At 36.6% G+C, this 16,092-nt stretch overlaps 1 protein-coding gene across 12 annotated transcripts in view; it reads left to right on the top strand.

Annotated features, from left to right (window-relative positions):
* Positions 1-16,092, top strand: part of ARHGAP21 (Rho GTPase activating protein 21) — a 130,239-nt gene that overhangs the window by 76,701 nt on the left and 37,446 nt on the right. For 10 of the 12 annotated variants that reach the window (XM_005214297.5, XM_025000962.2, XM_059892818.1 and 7 more), the window contains 3 exons: positions 7,578-7,670; positions 10,268-10,346; positions 13,198-13,252. In XM_005214297.5, the coding sequence (XP_005214354.1) occupies positions 7,578-7,670; positions 10,268-10,346; positions 13,198-13,252 (227 nt within the window). Of the gene's footprint in view, positions 1-7,577; positions 7,671-10,265; positions 10,347-12,084; positions 12,182-13,197; positions 13,253-16,092 lie in introns of those variants that run through there. The other 2 variants (XM_010811198.3, XM_005214304.4) reach the window with 1 other exon arrangement.

Raw genomic sequence — 16,092 nt, 5'->3', positions numbered from 1 at the left:
CATTGATACATGTGGATTTTTGATGCTAAACAGTCTCTTAGGCTCTAAAAGTGTTTTGTATGCCATTAGCAGACCAGACCCCTAAAATGAAAACTAGAAGCCTGTTTTCTTCTTTTTTTAGAAGTCTGTTCTCAATAATTTAAAAGGAGCTATAAAATATTTCAGGCAAACAGAAAAATAAAGGGGAAATGTAACTTCCAAATGCTTACTACCTATGTCATCCTAATATTTCAACACCACCTCATTCCTCTCTGTCTTTCTCTAAGACATAAATTATTATAAATATGACTAAGGCCTTTCTATACAGTTTCTTTTCTGTTCTCTTCCCCCCAGATGTAATTACTAGCTTGAATTTTGCATTTATCACTTCTGCCTTAGTAGAGCCATATTCCTAAACTTCGGCTTGGTAAGTGCTTCCCCACGCCCTGGGTTTGTTTTTTTTTCGTCTGTAGCAATCTGCAGCCCAGCAAAGAGAAGCAAAGATCGTTTTTCATTATTCAAATTTAACTTTGATATATCTGTCTCAGTCTACATTGTGGTTTCAATTATTAGGGGTCTGAAAAATAGATTTTAATTTCAATGAGCTATTTAATTGATTTTCTTTAAATAATTAATGCCTGGAGCCTTAGCATTCCATTATGTGACCTCTTTAGCTTTCTGCCTTTGTGGAGAGCACATGCCTTCTAAGGCTTATCTAACTTTCATATTAAGCCCAGTTTAATTTCAACAGCCTTTTCTTGTGTAGAGATAGAGCATTTCTTTGTTGTTGTCTCTCTCTCTTTTTTTTAATAGCAAAGAAATCGATATAAAAAACTTAAATCTGTCATTATGAAAACAGATTTGTTTTCATTAAAAAAGTTGTTTGATAGCATGTTTATGAACTGTCAGAGAGAAGAATTTTAAAAAAATCTCAATCTGAGTAATTGCCATTGTTTCCTGCTGCTTTGCTTTTGGTTGAAATGTAAGATGGTATTTCTTTGTTTAAAGAATTTTTTTTATTTTAACTGCTGAGAAATACATTTCTCTTGTCCCTGTAGGGCACAGAGAACTATAGGATTCCCTGATCTATCCCTCTGTGTGTCTTCATTATAGGCCCTTGTTTGTAACTAGCATAGTTCAAAATCTGTTGCTTTGGAAAATAATCGGTTTGCTTTAGTCTGCTTGCTCTGTGGACTTCATATTTCAAATTTTGAAACAATTTAAATCCAGTTGTTTTAGGTTTTAGCATTCTCCAGAGAAGAGGGTCATAGAGCTTCTGGCTTTTAGACACCCATCTCTTTAGTACACTGGGCTTCCTATATGCCTCAGTGGTAAAGAATCCTCCTGTCAGTGCCGGAGATGCTGAAGTCATGGATTCGATCCTGGGGTCGGGAAGATCCCCTGGAGAAGGAAATGGCAACCCACTCCAGTATCCTTGCCTGGAGAATTCCATGGACAGAGGAACCTGGAGGGCTACAGTCCTTGGGGTCCCAAAGAGTCACACGTGACTGAACGACTGAGCACCCACACACTCTTTAAGACAGATTTGTAGTTTGTGTCAGTTATTGGAAATGTTTTAGTGCAGTCTCTCTTCTTTTTTCCGTTGTTCTTTGGTTTCTGCTCTTCAGCTTCCCTCTAATATGACGGTTAAGTTTGTATCGTTCCTCTCTAGACCAGTATTTAATCATGCGTGGCAGTGCTGTGTCCCTGGCCTCATTCACCTCTGCTTTCTACGTAAACCTAAGGTTTATCATCAGACTCAGCATAGTAGTAACATTCCTTAAAAACCTACTTGTATGAAGTATATTCCTTATAAACCTACTTTATATTCATTATATAAATATGTTAATGAATTCTCTCTTCTAATCCTTACAACAACCTTGCCAGGTGAAAATAAATAAATGATCATCATTCTCATTTTTCCCATGAGTTAACTGGAGCACCAATAAATCATTTGTTTAAAACCCCTTGAGGATGGGATTGCCAGATAAAATATAGGATGCTGAATTATATTTGAATTTCTGATAGACAATAATTTTTGCAAAATCCAGTAACCCTTCTTGGAAAGTACGTGGTAGAGCTGGGATTTTAAACTCTGTAATCTGGTCAGAGGTCTCAAGCTGTTGACTGCTACATTATACTGGATATGGAGAGTAAAAATCATGCCCACCTGGATGCTCATTCAGTGTTTGGATGGCAGCTACTACCTATTCATTATTGTTTAGTTGTCCACCCCCCCCAACTAATTATATTTACTGAAATGTAAAAGTATTTGCATTCTTTCTGATTTCAAAGTGTCGCTTTCACCTTCAAGTAAATACATATATGCTTTTTACATCTTCTTATCTAAGTCTTTACTAATTGTATGTTAAGTGGCAAAATAGAATAAAATCGGACTTTTCTGGAGTATATGCTCATTTTAGCCATTCTTATTCACATAAGATTACCACCATCTTCTTCCTTTTCTCAAAGACAGAAAGATTTAGTTACATGTGTGTGCTAAAAAGACACATTTCCCTTTTCTTCTGATAAGGAAATGAGGCTTGAATAAAGTCTTTAGAAAACTAAGAAATTATAAAATACACATGCAGAATTGAAAGAGACATTTTACTGAGAATTGCCAAGGAAGCCACTAACTCCGCTAAATGATCCTACAGGGAAGTAAGGGGTAAATTTTCCTGATGAATTGCCACAGGGTTAGACTTTTAGTTTTGCATATCTAGAAACTGATTGTAAAAAACCAAAGGCATAAGAGATTGAATAACACAGACTTTAAATTTGATGCTTGTGATTTCCAGTTCTAGTGGAATTGCAGAGAGCATATATTAAAAAGAAGACACTCTTAAAATTAATGAACTATGTCTTTAACATAAGACTTAAAGTCAAGGCATATAGAAATTGAAGAGAGGGATATTTCTTATTAAACCTGTCTGTAATTAATGGATGCCTCTGGGAAATTTTTCTATTGTCCAGAAGAAACTGGATAACATCTGTAGTAGTAATAGCAAGTCAGAATTCTGTAGAGAGTCTAGAAAGGAAAGTGAACAAGAAGGATCAGAGTACAACTCTTAGCAGTTAAAATAGTGTTTGCTATAAGACTGGCCCTTCTTTTAGTGTACTCCATCTTCATATATTTTCAGGCATAGTATATTGAAGAATTGGTCAATTTGTGGCAAAGTCTTTCTGAATTTATAGTGGTAGTCATTGCCAAGTTACTGTTTCCTTAATAGAAATTAAAACCAAATTATTTGAACCGCATCTATTCTGTGTAAAAGTTCCTATAGGAACTTTCAGAAGTCACTATATTGCTATACAGTCAGCTCTTTACTATTTTGTAGAAGTCATTAATAGTCATTTATATTTTTGTGTTTCTTAAATGTAGGTATGATATAATCACCTTTGGGACATGGTGGACTGCAAGTCATTAATAAAAAGAAAAATGTGTCCTTTCTTTTATTATATAAATCTTTCCTTGAAACAATGACTTGATACAGCAAAACTTATTAAACCTTCAAATCTCTAGCCAAGAAAAAAGTAAATGGTTTTCTTTAAACGCCCACTGCTGTGAATGTTGAGTTGGCTACATAAGGACCTAGCCTGATTACCAACTTGTTTGGAATTAAGTGTTTGCATTTTAAGTGAGTTAAATTGAAAAGAATTTTTTTTTCCCCTTTCAAACTAGTTGTAAGCGAAAGCTTGATGTAAGATTTAAATAAGAAGTTTGTTCACTTATTGAGCAATGATTTATCGAATGTCCGTTCTGTGCCAGGCATTGTTAGGTCTATGAGCATCAGTGACCGTGGCAAAAATCCCTGCTCTTCATTTTAGTTGAAGAGACAAACAAGCAACATGTAAACAAATAAATATGTAATTGTAAGTAGTGGATGACCAGTTCTGTGGAGTAAAAGCTTGGCACAGACAGAAAAATTTTCCAGACTTTGTATTATAATTTTCAGAGTACAGCAAATGCCCTGTCTGTCTGTATTCCACAATAATGTGTGTCTGAGTATGTGGCTATCTAGGTTTATTTTTTTCCCTCAAATCATTTGAAAATTATGTTGCAGATATCCTTCTCATTATAATAATGGAAATGTAACAATATAATAATAAAATATGATAATTGATGATTACTAATACTTCATCCCTAAGTATTTCAACAAACATCTCTTCAGAATGAGGACATTCTTCCTTATCAGTTCAGTTCAGTTGCTCAGTCGTGTCCGACTCTTTTCGACCCCATGAATCGCAGCACATCAGGCCTCCCTGTCCGTCACCAACTCCCGGAGTTCACTCAAACTCATGTCCTTCGAGTTGGTGATGCCATCCAGCCATCTCATCCTCTGTCCTCCCCTTCTGCTCCTGCCTTCAATCTTTCCCAGCATCGTGGTCTTTTCAAATGAGTTAGTTCTTCTCATCAGGTGGCCAAAGTATTGGAGTTTCAGCTTCAGCATCAGTCCTTCCAGTGAACACTCAGGACTGATCTCCTTTAGGATGGACTGGTTGGATCTCCTTGCAGTCCAAGGGATTCTCAAGAGTCTTCTCCAACACCACAGTTCAAAAGCATCAATTCTTCGGCGCTCAGCTTTCTTTATAGTCCAACTCTCATATCCACGCATGACTACTGGAAAAACCATAGCCTTGACTAGATAGACCTTGGTTGGCAAAGTAATGTCTCTGCTTTTTAATATGCTATCTGCTGCTGCTAAGTCGCTTCAGTTGTGTCTAACTGTGTGCGAACCCATAGACAGCAGCCCACCAGGCTCCCCCGTCCCTGGGATTCTCCAGGCAAGAATACTGGAGTGGGCTGCCATTTCCTTCTCCAATGCATGAAAGTGAAAAGTGAAAGTGAAGTCGCTCAGTCGTGTCTGACTCTTAGCGACCCCATGGACTGCAGCCCACCAGGCTCCTCCGTCCATGGGATTTTCCAGGCAAGAGTACTGGAGTGGGTTGCCATTGCCTTCTCCGAATATGCTATCTAGGTTGGTCATAACTGTTCTTCCAGGGAGCAAGTGTCTTTTAATTTCATGGCTGCAATCACCATCTGCAGTGAGTTTGGAGCCCCCAAAAATAAATATAAAAAAATTATTTTATTTATAAAAATAAAGTCATTGTTTCCACTGTTTTCCATCTATTTGCCATGAAATGATGGGACTAGATACCATGATCTTAGTTTTCTTAATTTTGAGTTTTAAATCAACTTTTACTCTGCTCTTTCACTTTCAATATGAGGCTCTTTAGTTCTTCTTCGCTTTCTGCCATAAGGGTGTGTCATCTGTATATCTGAGGTTATTGACATTTCTCCCGGCAATCTTGATTCCAGCTGTTGCTTCATCCAGCCCAGCATTTGTCATGATGTACCCTGCATATAAGTTAAATAAGCAGGGTGACAATATATAGCGTACTCCTTTCCCTATTTGGAACCAGTCTGTTGTTCCATGTCCAGTTCTAACTGTTGTTTTCTGAACTGCATACAGATTCCTCAAGAGGCAGGTTAGGTGGTCTGGTATTCCCATCTCTTTAAGAATTTTCCAGAGTTTGTTGTGGTCCACACAGTCAAAGGCTTTGGCGTAGTCAACAAAGCAGAAGTAGATGTTTTTCTGGAATTCTCTTACGTTTTCGATGATCCAACGGATGTTGGCAATTTGATCTCTGGTTCCTCTGCCTTTTCTAAATCCAGCTTGAACATCTGGAGGTTCACAACTCATGTACTGTTGAAGTCTGGCTTGGAGAATTTTGAGCATTACTTTATTAGTGTGTGAAATGAGTGCAATTGTGCAGTAGTTTGAGCATTCTTTGGCATTGCCTTTCTTTGGGATTAAAATGAAAACTGACCTTTTCCAGTCCTGTGGCCACTCCAGATTTGTTGGCATATTGAGTGCAGCACTTTCACACCATCATCTTTTAGGATTTGAAATAGCTCAACTGGAATTCCATCACCTCCACTAGCATCATAATGATGCTTCCTAAGGCCCACTTGACTTTGCATTCCAGGATGTCCAGCTCTAGGTTGGTAATCACACCATCATGATTATCTGGGTCATGAAGATCTTTTTTGTACAGTTCTTCTATGTATTCTTGCCACCTTTTCTTAATATCTTCTGCTTCTGTTAGGTCCGTACCATTTCTGACCTTTATTGTGCCCATCTTTGCATGAAATGTTCCCTTGGTATCTCTAATTTTCTTGACGAGATCGCTAGTGTTTCCCATTCTATTGTTTTCCTCTCTTTCTTTGCATTAATTTCTGAGGAAGGCTTTTTTTATCTCTCTTTGATAGTCTTTGGAACTCTGCATTCAAATGGGTGTATCTTTCCTTTTCTCCTTTGCTTTACTCTTCTCTTCTTTTCACAACTATTTGTCAGGCCTCCTCAGACAACCATTTTGCCTTTTTATATTTCTTTTCCTTGGGGCTGGTCTTGATCCCTGCATCCTGTACAATGGATAAAAATTCATATAAAAAGGTTTAATTTGACAACAATTATGGATTCTTTATATTTGACACTCAATCAAATTCTGCTCAGCGTTGCAGTCTAACAAAGTGTAACAAAATGGATTAAATTTACCCCATACATGTATATGTATTATTTTCTCAGTTACATTCTTTTTAAAGAGTCAGGGCTCTGTGTTCTGTTTCAGTTTCTGATTCAGTAGATCTGAACACACTTCCTGGGTTTGTCAATACTGCCGGTCTGGGGACCACACTGAGTACCTACCTGTTTGTCCTCTCTCAGTACTTACCTTCATACTTTAAATGTTACCACTTACTTTAAATGTTCTCTCATCTATGACTCCTTTTTTTTCACTTCTGTGTATTGAAACTGTCAGTTTTTCTCAAATGTTAGTGTGTAGGTGAATCACCAGGGAAAATTGTTGACAAAGCAGATTTCTGATTGGACTCCAACCATTGATTTTTAGCAAGTCCCTGAGCTGGTCTATGGATAGCAGTTGGTGAAGTCCTGACTTTGCCATTTGATCACCTGCTCCTCATCACCATGACTGTCTGTTGTATTTGTCTCTGTTTTTTAATACTGTAGTATCAATCTTCATTCATATGTCTGTCTCCCTCCAGCATCCCTAAAGGGAAAGAACTGTTTTACTTGGCATTAGGACTTCAGTGCTTAATACCATGCAATATTAAAAAGCAGTAGACTTGATAAAAATAAATTACTGAACAAATGGAAAAAAAAAAAAAAGGCAGTAAACTTGAGTACCACCTGTATAATTAGCTCTGTGATCTTGGAGAACTTACTTAATCTCCCTGAGCCTCAGTGTCCTCTTTTGTTCCATGGTACTATTTACTCACTATGGAAATAAGCTCTCAGGCATGGTAGTATTTAGTGTAGTAATTTACATTCAGAATGTTCCCAATAAATGGAAACCATTGCTACTGTGATGGTTGTGTTATGAAAGAAGCAAAATAAATGTTTGAGTTCGTGAAATACTCTTAATAATGACTTCAGCATTCAAATTCAGGATATGTGGTTAATACTTCATTAAAAGATCTTGGCTTACTTGTCTCAATTAAACATAGTTTCCTGTTTTGCTATTTTATGGAAATATTGTGAAGTAAAACCATGCCTTGGTTCTTTTATCTCCTACAGGAAAACAAAGAAACCGTTTGGAACCCATGGACACCATCTTTGTTAAACAGGTGAAAGAGGGCGGACCTGCTTTTGAAGCTGGATTATGCACAGGTGCTGATATTTAAACAGACTAAATTTCTTGCTTTGTTTCTTCCATATTTCATTTTCCATATTTTTCTTTCTCCTTCTGTATATTTCTTCCTTCCTCTTCATATTAGTTATTTCTGAGACCTAGTTAGTTATATCAGAGAAGGCAATGACACCCCACTCCAGTACTCTTGCCTGGAAAATTCCATGGATGGAGGAGCCTGGTAGGCTGCAATCCATGGGGTCGAGAAGAGTCAGACACGACTGAGCAACTTCACTTTCACTTTTCATTTTCATGCATTGGAGAAGGAAATGGCAATCCACTCCAGTGTTCTTGCCTGGAGAATCCCATGTAAGAATCCCCATGCAGGGGAGCCTGGTCGGCTGCCGTCTATGGGGTCACACAAAGTCAGACACAACTGAAGCAACTTAGCAGCAGCAGCAGCAGCAGTTAGTTATATGCTTCTTGATACTCAAATAGATACATTCTGACCAAAATACAGAGTTGTACACGACTGAGCAACTTAGCACGCGCACACACAATTTGTGGGCCCTTTTGTTGTTGTTCAGTTGCTAAGTGGTGTCTGACTCTTTGCGACCCCGTGTACTGCAGCACGCCAGGCTTCTCTTTCCATCACTATTTCCATGAGTTTGCTCAAACTCACATCCATTGAGTCAGTGATGCCATCCAGCCATCTCATCCTCTCAACCATCGCCCCTTTCTCTTGCCCTCAGTTTTTCCCAGCATCTTTTCCCAGGGTTTTTTCCAGTGAATCAGCTCTTTGCATCACGTGGCCAAAGTATTGGAGCTTCAACTTCAGCATCAGTCCTTCCAATGAATATTCAGGGTTGATTTCCTTTAGGATTGACTATTTTGATCTCCTTGCTGTCCAAGAGACTCTCAAGAGTCTTCTCCAGTACCAGAGTTCAAAAGTGTCAATTCTTCAGCATTCAGCCTTCATTGTAGTCCAACTCTCACATCCATACATGACTACTGGAAAAACCACAGCTTTGACTAGACAGACCTTTGTCGGCAAAGGTCCGTGATGTCTCTGCTTTTTAATATACTGTCTAGGTTTGTCATAGCTTTTTTTCCAAGGAGCAAGGATCTTTTAATTTCAAAAATTGGGCTCTTTTAGTTACCACTTAATAATGGACTCTCAGAGGCCCTTTAAAACAACCTATTTTGCATACATTTAATTTTGACAAAGGTGAACAAAATAGTAAAATGATGAAGATATTTATTGATCTAATTAAAATAATCTTGAAGCTCCAAATTCAGAAGAGCCTGGCCTGCCAGAGATGAATTAGTTCATTCCACCACAAAGAGTAGCTTATTTTTTTGGTTAAAATGGTAAATTTTCTTTATTTAAAATTTTTTTATCAGTATAGTTGCTTTATAGTGTTGTGTTAGTTTCTGCTGTGCAGCAAAGTGAGTTGGCTATACTTACATATATAACCCCTCTATGTTGGATTTCCTTCCCATTTACAACCCTTAGTGCATCAAGTAGAGTCCTGTGTGCTGTACAGTAGAGTTCTCGTTAGTATCTATTTTATACATCATATCAGCAGTGTATATGTGTCAATCCCAATCTCCCAATTCATTCCATCCCTCCAAGTCCCCAAAGAGTAACTGAAGTCTCCAGTGCAATGCAAGCAAGCCCAGCTGCATATCTGCAGTGTGTGGTCTGTTTGTTCTGAAATATTTTGTGACTTATGATTTTCATAAAAACTAGCTAGGACTTAGTTTAGAGTAATGCACACACTAAAATAGTTACCCCTTTCTTTTGTTTTTAAACATGAAATAATTTAAAACGGAATTAATGAAAAACTATCTTTCACTGCCTTTTGATTAAAATATCTTTTCAGCTACAAGTATAAGTATTGGGTGTCATTCCTAAGATGTATTAGGATGCACTGTTAATTTGTTAATTGTTTTTTTGGTCATAGTTGAGGGGCTGTGCTAAGCACATGAAAAGTACGTTTTTTCTATTTTCTTCTTTCCCTTATCCTTTCTCTCATTTATTTTCTTTTCTGCTCCGTTGAATTTTTTTGAGTCGTCCAGATGTCCTTTACCCCATGAAAATGAAGAACAAGTTAATATATATAAAGTCAAACCCATGTGCATGCCCATATTTAAGTTGTGCAGTACAGCACTAATGAGTAAACTAAAGAGACTGGGAGAACATGACACGGAAATTAGTTGGACTAAAAGTGGAGGACACTGAACTTCCCTAGTGGTCCAGTGGTTAAGACTCTGCACCAGGGCTGTATCCCTGGTCAAGGAGCCAAGATTCCCCATATTGCACTGCATAGCCAAAAAGCTTAAAAAATAAATAAATAAAGTTAGGGGATTTATTTTATTTATATAAATATTTAGAGATAAAATACTTTTTGAGGTTTCTAAATTCATCAGTTGCTGCGCTCTTCATTTAAAACATCGTTATGTCTCATAAGCTGGATATATTAAAATTTAGGATCATTTTTATAAAAGATATTTTACAAAACAATGAGCAAGGATAGATCAAAAATAAGTATATTACTCAAGAAGTATTACAAAAGTACTCAGAAGTGACATTGTAAAGGAAGTCCTCATGTGTTTTTTTAATTCCTCTTTGAAGGTGATCGAATTATAAAAGTCAATGGAGAAAGTGTTATTGGAAAGACCTATTCTCAAGTAATTGCTTTAATCCAGAACAGGTAAGTCTTGGCATGATTAATTTTGGCCAAAGATGGGTTTTAGAAATCAATGAAGAAAGTAGACTTAATACAATATTGTATTCCTGTAAGAAGCTGATGTGATATAAAGATAGGAAACCTTCCTTTAAAGTTGAAAATGCATTTGAAAGTTACCAAGCGCGTACTACCAGAGGATGGCGTATTTGGTCGCATTGTTTTGGCAAATTTACTCAATTTGTAATTAAAATCCTTTTGAGCCTGAGAGGCATACATTTTATATTTGCCATTAAGTTTCTTACTTTTATTTGAAGTGACAATCAAATTTGTTTATAATATGTATATAAATACTTGCATATATAATTTATTTTAAAACTACTAAGATAACTTGTCTTTAAATAGCTTACTGAATAATATTCTTGGCTCAGATTCATTTGTTTTAACAAAGACCACAAGAAATCATCTTTTAATCCACTTGTCTGCCTACTTTCTACAGAATAGGATTTTGAGTTTTAAAGGTAGAATAGTATTTATAGAGTGACTGACTGTAAAGATAATTTAGTCCAACTCTCTTTCTCTCTGTCACACACCTAGACTTTTTTTTTTAAATTACAAATACAGAAATCAAAAGCCAAAGAGGTTGGCATATTAAATTTCGATCAAGAATAAGCCATGACTCTATGAGGGTCTGATTTCCAGATCATCATCACAAGAGGTTCTACCCAGATTCAGATACAGTAACTTTTAGGTGACCTATTGCTTTATGTTAGCCACACTCAGCTGTCTGTAATTAAATTGAAGTTGACTGTTTTCTGAAGACTTCTATCAAGCTCCTCTAACCATGTCTAAAGCAGTTCATGCTATAATCTCACTTATTTACACAAGGCTCCTTGGTGATGTTAGTGGTAAAAAACCTGCCTGCCAGTGCAGGAGATGTAAGAGATTCAGGTTCAATTCCTGGGTCGGAAAGATCCCCTGGAGAAGGAAATGGCATCCCACTCCGGCTTCTCCAGTGGGGTTCCCCAGTGGCTCAACGAGTAAAGAATTTGCCTGCACTGCAGGAGACACAAAAGACACAGATTCAATCCCTGGGTCAGGAAGATCCCTGGAGGAGGAAATGGCAACCCACTCCAGTATTCCTGCCTGGAAAATCCCATGGACAGAGGAGCCTGGCAGGCTACAGTCCACGGCATCGCAGAGTCGGACATGACTGAGTGACTTAGCAACAACAGTTTACACAAATGCCCTAATACGTTGCCACTTTTACAGTTGGGTGATCATGATTTATTGATTTCAGAGTATTCTTTTTACTATTGGATTCTCGGTGTTCCTGAGTGACACCTATTTGATCTTAAGTATTGAGGAAACCGGGGGACTGGTAAAGAATTGAAAGCCTCCTCCAGAGGCAGTGGGGAGATCTACCCAAATTTTCTTTTGGAAAATAATTTAGATCATGATAAATATAACTATGTTTTGTCAACCTATAATTTAAGAGTTTTCAGGGTATTTCTTAACATGTCTTCTTTAAAAATACCATTTCCCAAAACAACCATAATTTAATCTTTGTTTTCCTCAAACTCCACATTAATTTTTTTTTTTTTGGTTACTGATGCAGTTCATCTTTCACGATAATAACATTTTGGAATGACAGTCTTAATTTTTCACCAGTATAGCAATTTGAAAAATTAAATAAATAAATAAAATGTTTTTTTTTTCATGATCTTATTTTTCTTTTAAAAAATTGTGTTCCTTTTGTCTGCAGTTGGTAGCAAATGGATTAATGCAGCACAAAGCCATTGAGATTCTGCAGTGTATTAATGTAAAAATGTATCCTTGCAGAAGAATTTATCTAAGCATCAGTATGTATTTTCTACCAACTCTAAATGTTGAAATTCAAGTACTTACATATTTTCTTAGTGGAATTTATTTGAACCTGTGGTTCTTACTGGTTTACTATTCTCTTTGCATTTATGAACCTAAAATTAAGGGTTCAAATAGAGACACCAGTAAATTATTAGATTTTCGGTTTTTTGTTGTTTGTTTCTTAATCTCATGATTGTATTGGGGGGAAATCTATCCGGTATTGTTAGGATAGATACTGAGGCCCTAGCTGGGGACCGCACCACTATCCTTGCATATCTCAATGTAATTCTGATATCACAGGACTTGGTATATTAATTTTTGCCTTTGAGCTGTTTTAAACCTAGAGAAACTTGTCTATTATTTCAACAGGACACTTGCAGTACCAAAATAAAATGAGACTTTGGGCTATTCCTATAAAAGCTCTAAATTAAATCATGGAGAAGAAAGCAAATAGTTGAGATGATATATGGTTTTTAAAGATAAGGCATCATTTTGATGGTTGTGATGGTGAACTCTTATTTCCTTCCCTTCTGAGGCCAAGAGGGAATATTTCAAAATTAGGATGTTTAGTATTGCTTAAAATGTTAAATTTGAGGGTTCTTTGATTATTTTCATGTTAATGGGTTTTTAACTTGATAAACAGACTATGTAGTAAAAATTTGTAATTTGTTCTGTGACCTGAGATAAAGGAATACATACTTATATATTGATGAGCTTTGTTCCAGGAATATTCAATATGAGTAATCTACTTGGTGTTTCTAAATTAGAAGCATGTTGTAAAGAACACTTGACCAGTTCTGAATAGCTCAAACATACATACATAATTATTATATACACATAAAAATTACTACTTTTCATTTTAATGATTTGGATTTAAAATAAAGATTTTTAAAATCTGCAAGTTAAACTCATAATTAACTTAAAAAATACCTGAGTTACCTCTTTTTTCCTTTATGTCCTTCTTGTATAATTTTTGCCTCCCCTAAAATAGTTTATGTATATTCAATTTCAGTGATACAACATTGGAACTTAGTGTTATGCCAAAAGATGAAGACATTCTCCAAGTGGTAAGTTTTATTTGTTCAAATATGTGGACTGTTTTAAAGTTATGAATGTTAATAAAAATTCTCTAAAGATAGAGGTGAATTAGATTTTTTTTAAAAGATTCTAAGGGGGAAAACCCTTAAACACTCTGTTTTTCTCTACACTTTACCAAAGAGAGAGAGACAGACAGACAGACCACTGTCAATTTTTTACAGTTAAGCAACATGAGAATGTTTATTGATTTCACAGTAAACTTGCTGTTGTCATTTGGAATGAGATTCCTAAAGAGTTTGTTTGCCCCACTGTTGTGTTCTACATTATTCCTTTGACCAAAATCCAAACCTCAGAATGCAAGTATATATCCCCAGGAATTAGACTTTTTAAAAAAATTATAAAGTCAGAAGTTTTATGAAAGCCATTTCTTAATTTTTCAATAAGTATTACTGCTTATAAATGAACTTACCGAACAGTTTTCAACAGTATTCATTCATTCCATTATAAGGAATGTTCACAATGAGTACAGTCCACACCTTAAGGGAAAAATACGTTAACCTCTTAGAGAGGGAATGAAATTAGATAGCTGAAAACCTATAGCATTTGTCTTAAAATATCTTTCTCCTCTTGAGAAAGAAAACAAATTGAATGGAGTACTCAACTCCTTTATTAAACTTATATACTGCCGATGGTAAAAATAGAAGACAAATTTTGTTCAGGAATACTTTTCCTCAATTGACTTTTGTAGTTCAGCAGAATAAAACAATTAGATTGGGGAAATAGTGGCTGCTGAAGTTTGTGGGTTTTAGAAAACTTCCTTTTAGAGAATTGTCATTGCTGTTTTGGAGAAGGCAATGGCAACCCACTCCAGTACTCCTGCCTGGAAAATCCCATGGATGGAGGAGCCTGGTAGACTGCAGTCTATGGGGTTACTAAGAGTTGGACACGACTGAAGCGACTTAGCAGCAGCAGCAGCAGCAGCATTGCTGTTTTACTCAGAACTAATGGAATCTTTGTGATAAGAATCAAAATAGGGATGTTTTTCATTTATAAGGTGTTAATTTGAACTTGGCTCAACCAAAGTGCTAAATAATCTTTGTAAACACTTTAAAAAAATATTACTAAAACTAATCCTAATAATTCCACTTAGGGAAGCCTGGTGTGCTGCAGTCCATGGGGTCGCAGAGTCGGACACGACTGAGCGACTGAACTGAACCGAACTGATTCGCTTACACATAAAATATAATTAACCAAAATTCGTGGAGATCAACCTTGTGTTTTCAAGGCAGGCTGATTTCATTTTAAAATGGCAGTTTTACTGATAAAAGATTATCCTTCTTAAGTGCACAGTTCTGTTGAGGTCAGGGGTGTCTGATCAAGGAGGGATAACCATCCATGATGGTTTTCTTAATCAAGTGGAATTAATTGCAGGGTTCCTACCCTGATCATTCAGCACAATGAAAGAGTTACAGTCATAACCATGGAAGGCAATGAAGTCACTAGATTGAAAATAAAGAGGGGCTTATTCTCTAGGGCTCTACTTATGCAAAGGACCAGGAGGTGATACTTACAGGGTAGGGCAGGCTTGACCTTGAACTGTTGCATTCTCCTGACTCAGAGACAGAGTGCTCTTCCGAAACAGAACTCTACTGAAGAGTCATCTTTAGGAGACTCTTTCCTTGCTAAGGTGAAGGCACTGGTGGGACTTTGTTAGAACAGTGAAAGAAACAGTCCATTTCAGAGTGGCTGGCAATGAATAAACGCCGAGGGGAGGGATCAAGCACAGAATGATCATCCTAGCATGCTGTGTGGTTGATGCAGGGGATCGACAGTGCAATAATGTTCTAAGGATGTGATCAGTGGGAAGTTTAATTGATGAGTCTCCTTGTGTTTTATCTAAAGTAGAGGGAAACTACAAATTGTTGCACCACAGGGAAAAGTTGGTTCACTGGGCTGACCCAAGCACACAGATCTTCAAAGTTCCTCAGTAAAGGGTCCTGATATACTGTAACAGAAAAGTCATATTCTTACAACTTGTTGTTTTATTTTAAGCATAAGAAATTAAAAGCCCAGGGACTTCCCTGGTGGTCCAGTGGTTAAGACTCCACCTTCCAATGCAGGAGGTGTGGGTTCCATCCCTAGTTGGGGGACCTAAGATCCCACATGCCTCACAGCCAAAAAATCAGATCATGAAACAACAGAAGCAATATTGTAACAAATTAAACACAGACTAAAAACGGTCTACATCAAGAAATAAATAAATAAATATTCTAAAAAAAAAAGAAAGAATTAAATGCCCATATCCTTGATAATAAAAGAAAACCTCACCTTAAAACCCAGTCTTCATTCAAATTTGCATGTCCTGTAATTTGTTAGGAAATTGAAGGAGTGTATATAGTTAATGTAGGTTATGCCTTGTTCCCCAAAGAACATCAAAATGCAGAAACTTCTTTTCCACATAAATGTTTTTAGCTAGGATATCTACAAGTGTCATTTTAAAAAGCCACTATAAAATCCAAAGAGAATCTGGGATTTAAAAAAACATATGTGAAAACAAGAGGCCTTCAGAAATATTTATGTTGCTCTTAAATCTGTTACTTAAAATACATGCTTGTAAAGATGTATTTGTCCCTGTGAGGTTGAATATTCATTGTAAAGAAAACATGAACATTTTTACAGCCACTGTAAACATCATTTACCCAAGAGAGGGCTTGTTTTCTCAGTCTACATGTGTTTGCCTGGGTAACAGCAGGATGGGGTATCCATGAACTTTTGCTCCTCAAGTGATGTATAGACCAAGTGGTTCTAGAGGTCCTCAGCTCATCTTTGAGAGGTGATGTAGAAAATTTGATTTAAAACTTGCCTCATG

The sequence above is a fragment of the Bos taurus genome, chromosome 13 (genome assembly GCF_002263795.3).
Source record: "Bos taurus isolate L1 Dominette 01449 registration number 42190680 breed Hereford chromosome 13, ARS-UCD2.0, whole genome shotgun sequence".
Lineage (NCBI taxonomy): Eukaryota > Metazoa > Chordata > Mammalia > Artiodactyla > Bovidae > Bos > Bos taurus.
Note: the sequence above shows the minus strand (reverse complement) of the source record. Positions and strands in the feature narration are given on the sequence as shown.